The sequence below is a fragment of the Aspergillus melleus genome, assembly GCF_016097325.1.
Source record: "Aspergillus melleus strain CBS 546.65 chromosome Unknown contig4, whole genome shotgun sequence".
Lineage (NCBI taxonomy): Eukaryota > Fungi > Ascomycota > Eurotiomycetes > Eurotiales > Aspergillaceae > Aspergillus > Aspergillus melleus.
The window spans coordinates 4,123,403-4,136,883 of NW_025763373.1; the positions used below are offsets into that span (position 1 = coordinate 4,123,403).

At 48.1% G+C, this 13,481-nt stretch overlaps 4 protein-coding genes and 2 non-coding genes across 6 annotated transcripts; 2 read left to right on the plus strand and 4 right to left on the minus strand.

Annotated features, from left to right (window-relative positions):
* Positions 1-5: 5 nt before the first annotated feature.
* On the minus strand, positions 6-77 carry LDX57_008195. Its single transcript has one exon. It is a non-coding gene; the product is annotated as a tRNA-Glu (tRNA).
* Positions 78-635: 558 nt separating this feature from the next.
* TYS1_3 (Tyrosine--tRNA ligase cytoplasmic) lies at positions 636-1,386 on the minus strand (the record flags this gene model as incomplete). The annotated part of the gene is made up of 4 exons (XM_046089919.1): positions 636-857; positions 918-1,150; positions 1,201-1,267; positions 1,327-1,386. The coding sequence occupies 4 exons, from the start codon at positions 1,384-1,386 to the stop codon at positions 636-638; spliced, it is 582 nt and encodes a 193-aa protein (XP_045945891.1).
* Positions 1,387-1,409: 23 nt separating this feature from the next.
* TYS1_4 (Tyrosine--tRNA ligase cytoplasmic) lies at positions 1,410-2,113 on the minus strand (the record flags this gene model as incomplete). The annotated part of the gene is made up of 3 exons (XM_046089920.1): positions 1,410-1,444; positions 1,497-1,928; positions 1,996-2,113. 3 exons carry the CDS (start codon positions 2,111-2,113, stop codon positions 1,410-1,412), a joined length of 585 nt encoding a protein of 194 aa, XP_045945892.1.
* A 2,576-nt stretch (positions 2,114-4,689) lies between these two features.
* Positions 4,690-5,019, plus strand: LDX57_008198 (uncharacterized protein; the record flags this gene model as incomplete). Its single annotated transcript, XM_046089921.1, has 1 exon — positions 4,690-5,019. One exon carries the CDS (start codon positions 4,690-4,692, stop codon positions 5,017-5,019), a length of 330 nt encoding a protein of 109 aa, XP_045945893.1.
* Positions 5,020-5,961: 942 nt separating this feature from the next.
* LDX57_008199 lies at positions 5,962-6,033 on the minus strand. Its single transcript has one exon. It is a non-coding gene; the product is annotated as a tRNA-Glu (tRNA).
* A 2,885-nt stretch (positions 6,034-8,918) lies between these two features.
* On the plus strand, positions 8,919-9,536 carry LDX57_008200 (uncharacterized protein; the record flags this gene model as incomplete). The annotated part of the gene is made up of 1 exon (XM_046089922.1): positions 8,919-9,536. One exon carries the CDS (start codon positions 8,919-8,921, stop codon positions 9,534-9,536), a length of 618 nt encoding a protein of 205 aa, XP_045945894.1.
* Positions 9,537-13,481: the final 3,945 nt, after the last annotated feature.

The window sequence follows — 13,481 nt, forward strand, 5'->3', positions numbered from 1 at the left end:
GGTTATTCCGATACGGGGAATCGAACCCCGAGCTGCCGTGTGAGAGACGGCGATGTTAACCATTACACCATATCGGATGTTGTTGAAGAAACTGCATAAAGTTATGCTACATAGATCTGTTGCATCTAATGCCTAAAGGCGGTCACAAGCGATTCCCGCCCGCCATAGTTATCATCACGTGTCAAACAGCGCATATCAGATAGTTCATATATACCCAATATTGTGACTCTTTACAAGTTATTCAATATCGGCAACACTTTTTATACGTGCTTTCAATCCCTTTCTCCTCGAATTCCAATTCCGATCCCAATTCACAATAGAAGGGTAGATTTGGCTGCAGCGGAGTAACCAATGGCGTGGTTAAATGCCCGAACCCGGGGTAAATATACTAATATACATATAAATGTCCGCCATACTAGTTTCCCAAGATCATACACCCTTCCTGGAAATGCTTTGATGTACTCTGTGAGCCACAGTACTTGCTTTTAAGCGGTAGATCTTCTTAATAACACAAAATTGAATGATGTCACTTCTATTGTGATAAGAAAAAGTCTAAATGACTTCTACCTATGTAAGATCCCGACTCGCCCGCCATGTCCAAAATACCCGTTTCTCTCTATTCGTCGATACATTTCTTAAGCCTTGGGACGCTCTGGGAGGTCCTGCTCCTTGTTAGCTCCAGGATGGCGGGTACCCTTGTCCTTGACCTTCTTTTCCTTCTTCTTCACAACCGGAGGCGGGTAAGCCTTGAGGGTGATTTCCTGCCATTCCGCCGACTCGACGTAGGCTTTGTGAATAGGTGCCATGAGACGGGTCAAGGCTTCTGCTGCTGCAGGCTTTAGAAGCTGGGGAGTTAACTGTTGCGGATGATTGTTAGTAAGATTTTATGGGAGCAAAACAAAGAGTATAAAACATACAATGTCGTTCGTGTAGTCGTCTTTCAGTTTTTGGATATCGGTGTAAATAAGGGGTTCGTCATCTCGGCGTTCCACGCGGAACTCCTTCTTGCCGGCGAGGTCGGCTGCCGGTAGTAAGACGAACTCTACCATAGCAATGATGCCGTTGTTCTCAACGACTCGAGGTAACGCTTCCGATTTACGGATCTTCTTGGAGACTGCCTCGGGCGGGTCGAGGAGATCAATCTTGCTATCTAAATAGGGGTTAGTGTCGAATTTTTGAGAGAGAGATTTTTTCGTATACCTTCAACACTAGAGCTCATTTTGCCTCCGCTTAGGCCTGCAACCATTGGTGTGATAAGATGAGCACGCTAGAAGTTTAAATCCATTAGTAATGTTCAGTATTTCTTGAAAAAACGTGTTTTTTTACCTTTCGGTATCCGAGTTTGGGTAGCCATTCCGTGGCCGCTATAATCACTCCGTTAGCCATTCATTCGTAGTCTATGCAGTCCATTACGTCCCGGTGAAGAGCTTCCGCTGGTCCAGCCCTATATAGCTATGTTAGAGATAGTATAGATGTTTAGATAGAGTTAGACATACCTCCTAATTCAGCATCGACCTTGAGATATTCCTCATCGAGGACCTGAAGGATCGGGTAAAGAAGACCGCTCATTGGGGCATTGGCAGATTGCTTCACAATCTCCGCACCTGCCTTCCGACAATCATGCTCAGAGGTTAGAGCAGCAAGCCGGTAGACGTCCATAACATAGTCGGTACTCCGCTGGTAGGAACTTCCGAGCACGAACTCGAGCTTCTCAGTCGACACGCCCACGGCTTCCAGAATAGCCCTGATGACCCTTTCGTAGTATTTGACACGGTTCTCAACCAGTTCGAGAGGCGCCTTCAGTGAATCCAGAAAGGCGTGGACGTCGGCAAGGAGAATGACCACCTCACATCCTGCCGCGAGGAGCTGGGCGATCTTGATTGCGGCGACGAAGTAACCGGAATGGGGCCGGCCAGTGGTAGCAGTGCCTAGAAAAGAATAACAAATCAATATCAGTTCACTGTATTAGATGCTAGAAAGTAGGAAGTCATTTACCCCAGTAGACACGGGGATTGCGCCCCTCCGCGAGGATGCTCTCAATCAACTCCGGGTTGAGAATCTCGCCGAGATTGTCACGGATGAGAGCAAATCTTGACTCCGCCGATGAAGCCATGTTGGACCGAGTGAAGGACGGGCAATGATTGAGAGGAAATATCACAAAGAAAGAGTCTCAGTAACCCCGCTATAAGATCTGCAGAAAAATACCTCCAAAGGTGTTAGGTGGGGCGGTCAGACGAGGGTGAGTCATGGTCACGTGATGCACCCCTCGCTGGGGCACCCACGTGACCTCACGTTCAGGCAGCCGGCGGGTCGGGCCCCGTAGGGCCCCGTAACTTAGTGCCCGTCCCTAGGTCGTTTACACTCTACGGAGTATACCTTGTTAGTATTCACTCTATACAAAAGCTCCATTTTCAGAAGTATCTAAGTGAAGATAATGCTCCTCCCCCGCCCCTTCTTTTCCGAAGTTGAATTCTCGCAAGAATTCCCGAAGATCTAGATGCCCCAGGCAATTCACCTAACCTTCGCTAAAGGCAAGTGAAGGCCTTCATACGAAGCGAAGGATTCCCTGAGAATGAAACGGAAAACTCCATTAAGTTGGCTATGGCGATCACGTGGATATGAAGATAAAAGAACCTACTTTGACCCCTCGACAGTTGAACAAGCAACTCCTTCAATTCAATTATTCTTGACCACTTCGGCAGCCTTCCCCTGACATCCAAATTCCTACAGAAACCTCACCACTTTTACCTTATCAATATCGAACTCTTCTTCAGTATACGTACCTGCTGTCTCTTTCCTCTTGTTACTTTGAAACTGGAGCATTCATACTCACCCTAAACTCCGTTTGTTCTTTGGAATTTCATCAAGACGTGCTCGAGGAGTTGCATTGAAGATTGAAGTATGCAACTCCTCGAGCCAAATGCATTACGAAGCACATGTGCCTGAAGCTCTCTATTCTATGAATCTACATTTGGAAAAGTGCTCAGATTCGTCTGGGTCGCTGGATCGTGGCCGTCTTCTGGAAGCCACTCGAAATTGCCCTTCCCAAAGCTCGAGCTCAGGAAACACTGTTCTGTCTGCCCTGAGGCTTTTCCTAAATGCCGCTCGTGCACTGAGAAACAAACAAGGGAACATGAAGGAGCATCATACTAGCTGCAAAAAGGTCTAACCCCGCTGTCCGCTTTGCTCGACACTCTTGTCATGGCGATCCTGCGGTCGTCGTGGCTGTCTGGGCAGTGCTGCTCTTCTACACAGTCCTGAAACGTAAGTTTTCCAGCCCTATACTATCTTATCTCTACCTGCTATCGCATGCGTATATGCTGACTTGTCTTTTGCTTTGTTAGGGCCCTGACTGATCGAGATGGAGCTCCATTCTGAACTTTTCACACTCAACCGACTGCCCGCACTGGATACATCTTGCTCGAACCGTATCCCTATCAGATAGGAAAAGCTCAAAATACTTGCGACATTCGGCACGTTTTGGTCCCTCTCATTTGCTGTTGTGCTCCTCTTGCAAAAGCTCGATCCCGTCTCATGCTTTGGCTAGTAGCTCTTTCCGACAAGGCACTACTCATTTTCGTGGCTGTGAGGCAGATATTCCAAGACGGACTTCCCCAGACACCGTCTCGACTGTCTTGAGGCAAAACCACAATGCCACTATTGTCACAAGAGAATGGCGAAGATATTGCTACCCGAACATCGAATCGAGTGCAAAAAGAGCAGATACCTATGCCACACGTGCCAAAGAACCATGCCAATAGCCCAACGAGACACTCATCGTGCTGATTGCCAATATCTGTACTGTTCCGGATGTCGCACCTCCAATTTCCTCAAGTGAGATGTCCTCTCTGCACCAAAGTTCGACCAACCCCGGAAAGCCTGAGGGAACATCTTATCAAGCGCAGTGGAACAGTACACTATCGTCAAACAATGGGCATAAAATTCAACAAGTTCGAGAGCTTCAAGTCAAAGTTGAGGAGGATTGTCAAAAATTCCAAAGTATTGGATCCAAAACTACACCCGAGTGGTTCCTGCAAGTGGATTTTTGACGATATCTCCTTTATTCCATCAGAAGCAGTCGATCGAGCAATGGAGCCTTGGAAAAAAAAAAAAAATCTAAAAAGCAAACCAAAAAAAGTTAAAACAAAAAATCATAAAAAAAGAAAATCAATAAAGGCCCGCGAATACGTTGATTTTCAACTTTGAGTACCAATTTCAAACTCGCGCGTTCCCCTAAGGTGTTTGAAATTGGTACTCAAAGTCGAAAATCAACGTATTCGCGGGCCCTTTTTTTTGGCCGAAACAAGCTTGAAGGGAGCTATTCGGACAATGACCAAGCCTCAGACATAGACAATCCTCAAGGCGAATCCTCCCCGAGTCTTATAAGGACACTGGCAAAGGTTTACGGCTTGAATGATTTCGACAGTGAGACTTCGGGGAAGACTCGGGGAGAGATTGCAGGAATGCTTGGTCAATACATAGTGATCATCTATGCTTACAATTTGGTTTACCATCAATAGGAAGGATGGATCTAATGTCTCGGAAGCTTGAATGGGCAGAGCGACTAGAGGCTCAAAGAGTCTGCCACCCGGGTGTCGCCTTTGACATGACGCAAAATGGCTCACAAGGCCGATCATAAACTGCATACTGAGGGCCTATTAGTGGCTTTGCATTCCTTTTGCCACAAGAATGGGAAATGGGGATGGGAAGCCCGCCTCTTCGGCCATGTCCGATAATATCAACGGTTGTATTACCGAACTCGACGCCCTGGAGACGAAGATTAACCCAGGGCATAATGCAGCCATGAGAAAATTTGGCATACGAGCCTTGGAACGGCCAACCGAACGAACAGAAGTCGATAGATTGATCGAGCGAGCTCTCCATGGACATTTGGTGGCAATCACAGCAGTTTTGGTCTTCCCTGATGGTAAATCACTGGCATCTGGCTGCTACGACAGAACCATCCGAATCTGGGATCCAATCACGGGATTGGAGCAACAACTTCTTGATGGCCATTAAGGCCGGGTTCGGTCCCTCTTATTCTCGTTAGACTCGCGCATTCTAGCATCTCTCTCTTGACGGATTGCCCATTCTCTCGGACACTGTCCATGGCGCAGCTTTGCAAAGAATATTTAGCCGGTAACAAGAATAAGTATGGCCCGAGAACCTTTCCAGTATGTCTACTACCCGCAAGTCGATTTGAACGGCATCGATATCCGATCGTGGTTCCAGACCCACGGTTCTATTTGCGCTGAAAAGATGATAGGATCTAGGTGGAAAACGATCAATTGGTGATGTACCTGAGAAACAAAGTGATGTGGCTTCTCGGGAGTATCGGGCAAGTTGCTCAACGTTGAGAAGCAACAAGAATGTCTTGGGACGTGTATCGGGGTGAGTGTCATTTATGGAATTCGATACAAGACAGTATCTGTTCCGATTAGCCCATCTTAGCCCCTGAAAAAAAAAAAAAAAAAAAAAAAAAAAAAAAAAAAAAAAAACTTGGAGCATCATTCAGGAATTGTTCTATCAAAATATCTAGTTCGTTATAGGATCAAGTAGGCTGGTTTCCTACAACATTTTCAGTTTATCTGGAGTTGACAAAGAAGTGTCTATTTCGTTGGAGAGTTGTTTTTGGCAGTTAGATGCCGAGTACGCGCGGTTATCTCAAGGTAGTTGATTTTACCTATATACCGCCAAGGTAGAGAGACAGGGCACCTCATTTGATGGCAAACGATCAAGATTGATTGTCCTTGTAGGAAGGAAAGAAAAGCAAACAAAGACAAAACAAAGAACAGCCTGATTTTCCATTCTCGAATTGAGGAAAATAATGAAAAACAGATACTGTTCAAGCCAATAAATCCAAGGAACATAGATATCAACGTCACCAAATCATTGCTCAGCAAAGCCATACAAAAAAGATGTACGCCAGAACTAAGCAAAGAAGAAATGTTCAGGTAGGTATTCCGATACGGGGAATCGAACCCCGAGCTGCCGTGTGAGAGACGGCGATGTTAACCATTACACCATATCGGATAGTTGTTGAAACTTGCGCCAAGGTTGTGCTCTATAGAGCAAAGCTCTTTTGCCGAGGGCTGGGAGGGTCGGGATGTGGGGCGGTAAGCAATGCCGTGTGTTCTATTGGTTGGATGTGGGAATGTAGGGCTGCGGGTGTCCGCGGGTGGGTCGGTCCGTTCAGATGGGATGCTGCATGCATGCATGGGAGGCCGTGGGATTTGGTTCCGGTTAGAAGTATGGATTGTCGATGGTGTGGTTTCTGTGGAGATTCTATGTTGAAATAACAAGGGAGGTGCTGACAAGACTGCTTTGGTTGTAAGCACTAATCATGTGGCGAGATTTTGTAGATAAATGAACATATTGAATATATATCACGCTGTATTAGACATAGGTTACCGAGAACAGCCACTTCAAGACCTTGACCGAAAGATCCGATGTCGGTATATATGTTTTACCTTCTAGTCAATGATAGAAATAAAACTGGAACAAGATTGTAGCTACAGTTTGATAAAACCAGAAGAGAAGTATGTTTCTTCGTGCTAAGCATATAAGAAGCCCCATTTCAAGGTCGCATATCACCTTACTGATAACCTCAGAAACTTTCCTGCTAACAGGTATAAATAAAGCAGAGAAAGTCCACCAAGTAATATTGCTCTAACACGAAACGATCAACCTCCTGCATCTTCTCTATCCTACAACCCCAAGGTGGCAGTTACGAATCGGATCGAGGGTAAACAAGATAAGTTAATAAACACAATCGAGATTCTGATACTCTTGACTAAGCATCTTTTGGATTCAAAGGAGGCCATTTTAAGAGATACAAATAGGAAAGGAATACAACGCTATGGGCACCTTCTGGTCTCCCTCCGTTGTTCTCTGAGCTCTATGTTGATGGTTCCGTACCCGAGCCGCCTCCTAGTGCCTCGCGCAGCGCCGATCCTCGGTTCTGGCTGTTGACGGCGCTAACTAGATAGGTATTTCTATCGTTCAAAAATCTACGGGGACACTTTTCTTTCCTCTTTTGGCCATGGCCGCTTTAAGAGGGTGAGCCGGGTGAGTCAGGTGATTTGCTCACCCATTCGAGGTGATTTACTCACCCATCCGTGGTGATTCGCTCACCTCTTCAACACCAACACTCACCCTTGAGCCTTATCCTCCCTTCGTGTCCACGCCGGTTTGCTAGCTGCTTCACTTACGCATTAATAATGGGTCGACTAGGAGACAGGGGAGATGGCGCTGAGGAGAATAGGCCCCCACGGGCCCCCCGACAAAAGGCGCGAAGTCGTCCTGCCCTCCTTGACTTCTCTTTCACTCCTGCATCCTGACACCTTGCACGATTGTGGAATCTGCTGTCTACTTCGCTCTCAGTCCTGCTGAAGTCCTCTCTTTTTTTTTTTTTTTTTGCGTTGCACCCTATCTTTGCCGCAAAAATGCCCAAAGGAAGACAAAAGGTCGATAGACTGGCCAACGCCCAAGCCAACGGTTATGTTCGAGGAGCGAATCGAGACAGAGACCAGCATTACTGTGAGATATATTATACAGATGAGACAAAGGGCATGCAGGACCGAGTCCTATCGGATTATATCACGTTAGTACCGTCCATACCTCTTTAGCGTCCACTGCGTTCATCTTACTGAATCTTTTGTCTCTTGGACATAGCTGGGCGTCCCAAGAGGATGAGAATCTCCGAAAGGAGGGACTTCGTGAGGGTCAGCCCGTGCCGGACCTGGCCACGATCAAGGACTTTATACGATTTTACATCCTCTCTTCGAACGGAATGATCTCTCTGCGCCCTACAAAGTCGTCCGTATTGAATTTTGCCGAACGGTTCTTTGGCGGCTTCACCCGTCTTACCAAGTCTACCTTCGATACGAGGGTTACCAAGGATGTCTACAAGGTTTGGAGATCTATTGTCCGATTACCTTCCTGCAGATACTAAGCGCGAAAAGTGGATCTCGAAAGGGCTTGTTCAAGAAGAAGTGATCGAGGATAAAAGAAGGGCAAAACACATGTTCACGCACTGTGATCTTACCAACATTCTCGTGTCCCTGTGGACCGACGACGATCCGATTTTCATCCACCCGAGGTACAGAGTTCAGTTAACATTCGCAATCCTTATTTACTGTTACACTGGAGCACGGATTGGCACATTTATACCTGATACCTCGAAGAAAGATGAACGTGGGCTCCGATATGAAGTACGTCAGGCGGCCTGCTAAGCTAGGCATATTTTTGAGTTAACATGCGGCAGGATATCGAGCTATATATATATCGCAGGGTAGATGGCGAGATCGAACTCTTCTTCCGTCTCTGTGAGAAATGGGTCAAGAACAACGATAATCCAAAAAATACTATGTATGTCGCAAGCGTTTACATGAATCCTCCGATGCTAATGAGGTGCATACAGGTTTCGTATCGCGATGAGAGAGCACGGCAAGTTGCGATTCAATCCCGTACCTTGGCTTTTGGAGATGGCGGTGCAGGATGGAGCTTTTCTGCACCTCGACTCCTTGCAGACTTTGAAAACCTGGAATCCAGATGATAACGAGCCTGTTCCACTTTTATGGAAACCATCTGTGGCCGAAGAACCTGTGTTACGCCAAGTTACCAGATCTGGTGGCGTCTCAAAGCGTGCATGGACGCGCGAGAGTTTCTGCCGCATATTCCGGGCAGTTGTTACCAATGCTGGATATCCCGAAATAATTATCATCCATACCCTGAGACGAGGTCTCGCTAACAGACTAGATAGTAAGTTGGTCCTCTCGTCGCTTCAGAGTAGAATGATCTGACCATCATCACCTACAGAGGTAGCAACGGATTCCGAGAGGAGTCAGATCCTTACACAAAAAGATCCCAATGTCTTTGGAAGAAGCTACATAGATAGCACCTCAGCCCTGAGTACCATGGATGCATTCCTAGGAGAGAAGATGCGCCTCGATCATATCGAATACCTCAGAGGGGTCGGCAAATACCGTGCAATTGGCTACCCGAGGCATCTACCAGCTGAACGGCAACATCTTATTGGAAAGAACGAAAACTTGCGCGAACTCGAAAGGCGGCTCAAGGAGTTACGCATCCAGGACGCTTCTGATGAATCCAGCCATCAGAGCACGGTTGAAGGGTGTGATGCCAACAGGGTTGACGACGATGCTAGCTTTGCTATAAAGCTCACCGCCAAGCAAATCCAAGTCCTGAAGACTCGTCTCTATAACTCTGAATTGGCAAAGTACAGAGACGAATGGGTTCAAAGGCGCGTCGAAGCGCAGGTCAGGGCAGGAGGGAAGGCCCCAGAGACGATTGTTTACAATGATGTCGCACAATGCCTGTTCAAGGCCCAGCCCGATCGTCAGCGTATCGCCAAGATGATGCCAGTTGATGATCATCTATCCTACCAAAATATGCTCTCTGTCGTGGAGAGTCTGTTGGCCTACTGCGCCAAAGACTATGATGTGTTTTACCGCCCTGGAGAGGAGCCTGTCAGCGGGAGATGTCCGGTTGGGAACTGTGATCTGACTAGGTGAGTGAGGTGGCGGGAATCGCTCTACGCCCTACAGCATTGTCCACATCTCTAACATTCCTCAGTTTGACCCGCCCTATGCGTTCTAATCATATCCAAGACTGCCAACGCAAGGAACGCTGCAAGGTGCTTGGGTGTGAAGAAACGCAAGTAAAGTACTGCTACGAGTGCTTTGCCTTCTGGGGTGCAGAAGGGTGGGAGGATCATTGCAGCTGGCACCTTAAGCAGGGCATGTCCAGACGGTGCGAAATAATCACGTACGGTTATACTCTCGTCCGGCCAGGGTACTGTCCTTTTTGTCTTGGTTCTGAGACTCTCTCCTCCTCAGACCGCATGAGAGCCTGGAAAAGGAGCAATGAACTGAGAAACCATGTTGTCAGCCATATAAAGACGATGTGGGGGACCTACATTTGTTCTCACCCGATGTGCCAAGCCAACTTTGATTCAGAACTCCAGCTACGGTACCACTTGAGTGATACACATGGTCTGCAGAAGGCGATCTGGAATGTGTCTTGCGATGAGTCAGGCAACCAGAAAAAGTCGAGTGCTGGAGCTGAGAGTGTCTCTCGAGGCAAGAAGAGACCTCAAGAGTGGACAGGGACTAAGAAACGGCAGAAAATCAGTTCCAATGAAACGGTAAATATCCATGTTATCCAATGGGCCCCAGACTCGAGTATTGCTGCCGCAACAGCCTGTGGCAGCTATGCCAGCTTCGAGAGACAGTCCGATGGCTCTCCGCCCGTCGAGGACAACCGTAGAGGATCGATTCCTCTTCAGCCGGCTCAGCATAGCCAACCCGTCCCTTCAGACCACCTGGCAACGCCTTCCCGTCAATTTGGCCCGACGCCGTTCTCATCAGTGCACAAAAATCCGGGGGACATGTCAGAAAACGAACCAGGCTCTAACGCACTTGGTATTAAATGCTCAGCTTTCCTACCGTCGCCGCAGCGTGATTCAACATCAACCACTTCGGACGCTTCTGATCTCTCTACGCTCCATACAAGCAATGAATCTGGGCCCACGACAACTCATACAAGCCCTGTGGTTCTACCGATCGACCCACGGCTGATGCAAGATTGTAGCTCATCGACCTCAAGTGGGCACAAGTCGGAGACTCCGGAGGACCGGGACTTGAATAGCCCTGCTCCCACCACTTCTCCAACGTCTTCCATTTTGCATTGTGCGAGCTCATCCCCCCGAGAGGTGCCATTAGGCACAGACACGACAACATCACTTGCTAGTGTCGACTGGGAGACCCCATCGATAACTACCGCATCCCACGAGAGGACTCCTGGAAATCCCAAGCGTCGTAGCCTGGTTAATGATGCAGTCCCTGCAACAGATCGATTAACCAGGGCCATGGCGCGAAGGCAAGCCACTGATGCGCAACGCCGCAACGTCTCGTGCCCCAGGCGCAGTAAATCGGCGAACCATCTTCCTAAGGAAGAAGATAGCCTTTTGACGGATATGGCAAAGGGAGGATTAAGTCTTCAGGAGACAATACAAAAATTCCATAACCATTTTCCGAATAGGTCTAAGGCGTCAATTCGGAGACGGTGGAACATGATGCAGCCATCTGCGCGGATTACTCGCTCAACTTCTAGGATATGCATGCGTCGGTCAAACATGGTCAGCGATTTTGTATCGCAGACCGAGCATTCATCGTGATCTATCGATCTGAATGACCAAGGGATCCTATGAAGAATTCTCTCATTGCCGCAACACTCAAGGGCTTAGAAGCAGTGGGAATCGTATCCTTCTCTCCGACACAAGTCACAGTTTTTGCCAACAAAGCGTGTATTAATGGGACGACTATCGACGGACATTTCTCCCGGATCTGCGATGACTTAACTGAGAAGTTCATGGACTAATTATAAGCCTCAGGTCTCTAAATATGAATTCTGTTCGTGGATTGTCCGTCCTCAGTTTCTGATGACCTGCTTCAGCTGCTCAGTTGGCCTAGAAGATACCTCACATCATCGTGCATTTGCACATGCTCCATCCTTCCATAGTCTGGAAGGCGTTTTGGTACCTTTCTTTTCTAGAAGCAACTGCTGGCCCGTCGGCCGCTAACGGCGAATTTTCCGCACGAGCCGGACGAAGAGTTCCTCGACGTTGGTGTCCGTTTGCCAACGTCTCGACATACTCGCAATCCAGCTCTCTTCGTCGTCGACGACGATTGGCTTGCGAATGGAGTCGTCGGCGGTGGGCTCATACGATTGACGGAAACACGAGAGGCAGCCGCGGGTTCAATTGCTATGTTTGGGACCAGAGGGAACTTTCACTATACGGGGCACGAACCTGCAGAGTGAGGGCGGATTTGCCGACCCCTTCGTCTCCAATGATGATGATCTTCACCTTGTCAGGCATGTTGATGGGCCCTGGAGGGCGTGAGGGCCATTGGGGCTGGATGTGCTAGGCTGTATATAGTAAGGGAAAGATTTCCGCAGCGCTGTGGCGAACCAGGGATGTAGGTAGAGGCAACACTATTAATAAAAGGTTTCTTCTAGGGATTGAATATGGTGATATATTCGGTTGACCAGTTATATCATTTGGCTGACTGCGTAGAAGGTTCTATAGATGGTATCGGAGACAGTGAAGTATCAGCTGGAGTCCTGAGACAACGCCCATCGTCAAACGCAAGTAGGGGCAGCAGTCACCCACATTCTCCTACTAACCCTACCTCTATTCCGACGTCAGCTGTGAGAGGGTTAGCCTACCACTGAGCTCGCGAGGCTGGAGTGGTCAAAGATATGACCGCCGCCTACTGATATGGCAGATGATTACAGATGTAGCAAGCCATCTTGCATCGCTCCCTCCAGCCCAGTGCTTGGATGGACGTTGAAGAAAATCCAGACGGCCGTCTGCTACGATCAAGGAGACTCTTGGTTTATAATAGGGCCAATACCATGAGGCTTACGTTTTAAACAAATACGTGATACACTGCATTCTTAGTATCATTCCGATTCCTCTCGCTTAATGGCGTCGAATCTCTTCCTCTTATAGGCTACCGCCGCGATCCAGTTATCCAGAAACATGTAGAAAAATGTCAACAGAGTAAGCCCAATCGCGATGAGAGGACCCAGAATTGAGAAAACAGTAAACCCATACGACACAGACTGGAAAGTGTCATTGTTCCCAAGAGACTCTGTCGCTAGCCCAACTTGCATCGCCGTAAGGACTATGGCAATAAACACCGTGGCAGACGCCAGCCAGGTAAAACTGTCGTAGAAGAAGGACCCGTACTGATGCCAACTAGCCATATAGCCACGGAGGAACGGACGCTGCGATAGAAGATAGATTTTGTTTAGACGGCTCAACCGAAGCTCCCCATAGATAAAGCGTGGATCTATCACCCGATAAATGCCATGCTCTACGTTGAGCTGCTCTACAAAGACCCGCCATTTCGTCCATTCTATCTCATCTGGAAGCAGATGCTTCTCTTTTGCAATCAGGAAATCACTCTCATGACGAATCAGCGCCACGTAGGTAAACAGGAATCCGATCGCGGATTGTCTTGCCCTTTTATGTGGGCACTCCAATACCGCTCTTTCTCTGACGACTGCAGAGGAGCAACAAGCTTGTTCGCAACATAAATACTGGTCCCAGAAGATAGGCACCAGTAGGTATCGTGGCATCGGCTTAAGAAAAATCCTGCCAGTTGTCCAGACAAGATGCATGTCCATCTGCTCGGTAACCATAATGTCACGATTGAGGAGAAGCTGGTAATGTAGAGGGCGCGGCATGGGCCGACCCGCCAGCCATAGCCATCCAAAAACCTTGGTCAACCTCTGTAGATCGAGCTCTTTCTCGATGCACCTTATCACATCACGGCTTGCTATGGCCAGGTTGTCGGATTCGGTCCGATAGGATGCAGGCAGGAATGGCAAGACCCATGGGAATTGCTCTTCTAGCGGACTGTCAGACTCGACCTTCAGGAGCTGGATGG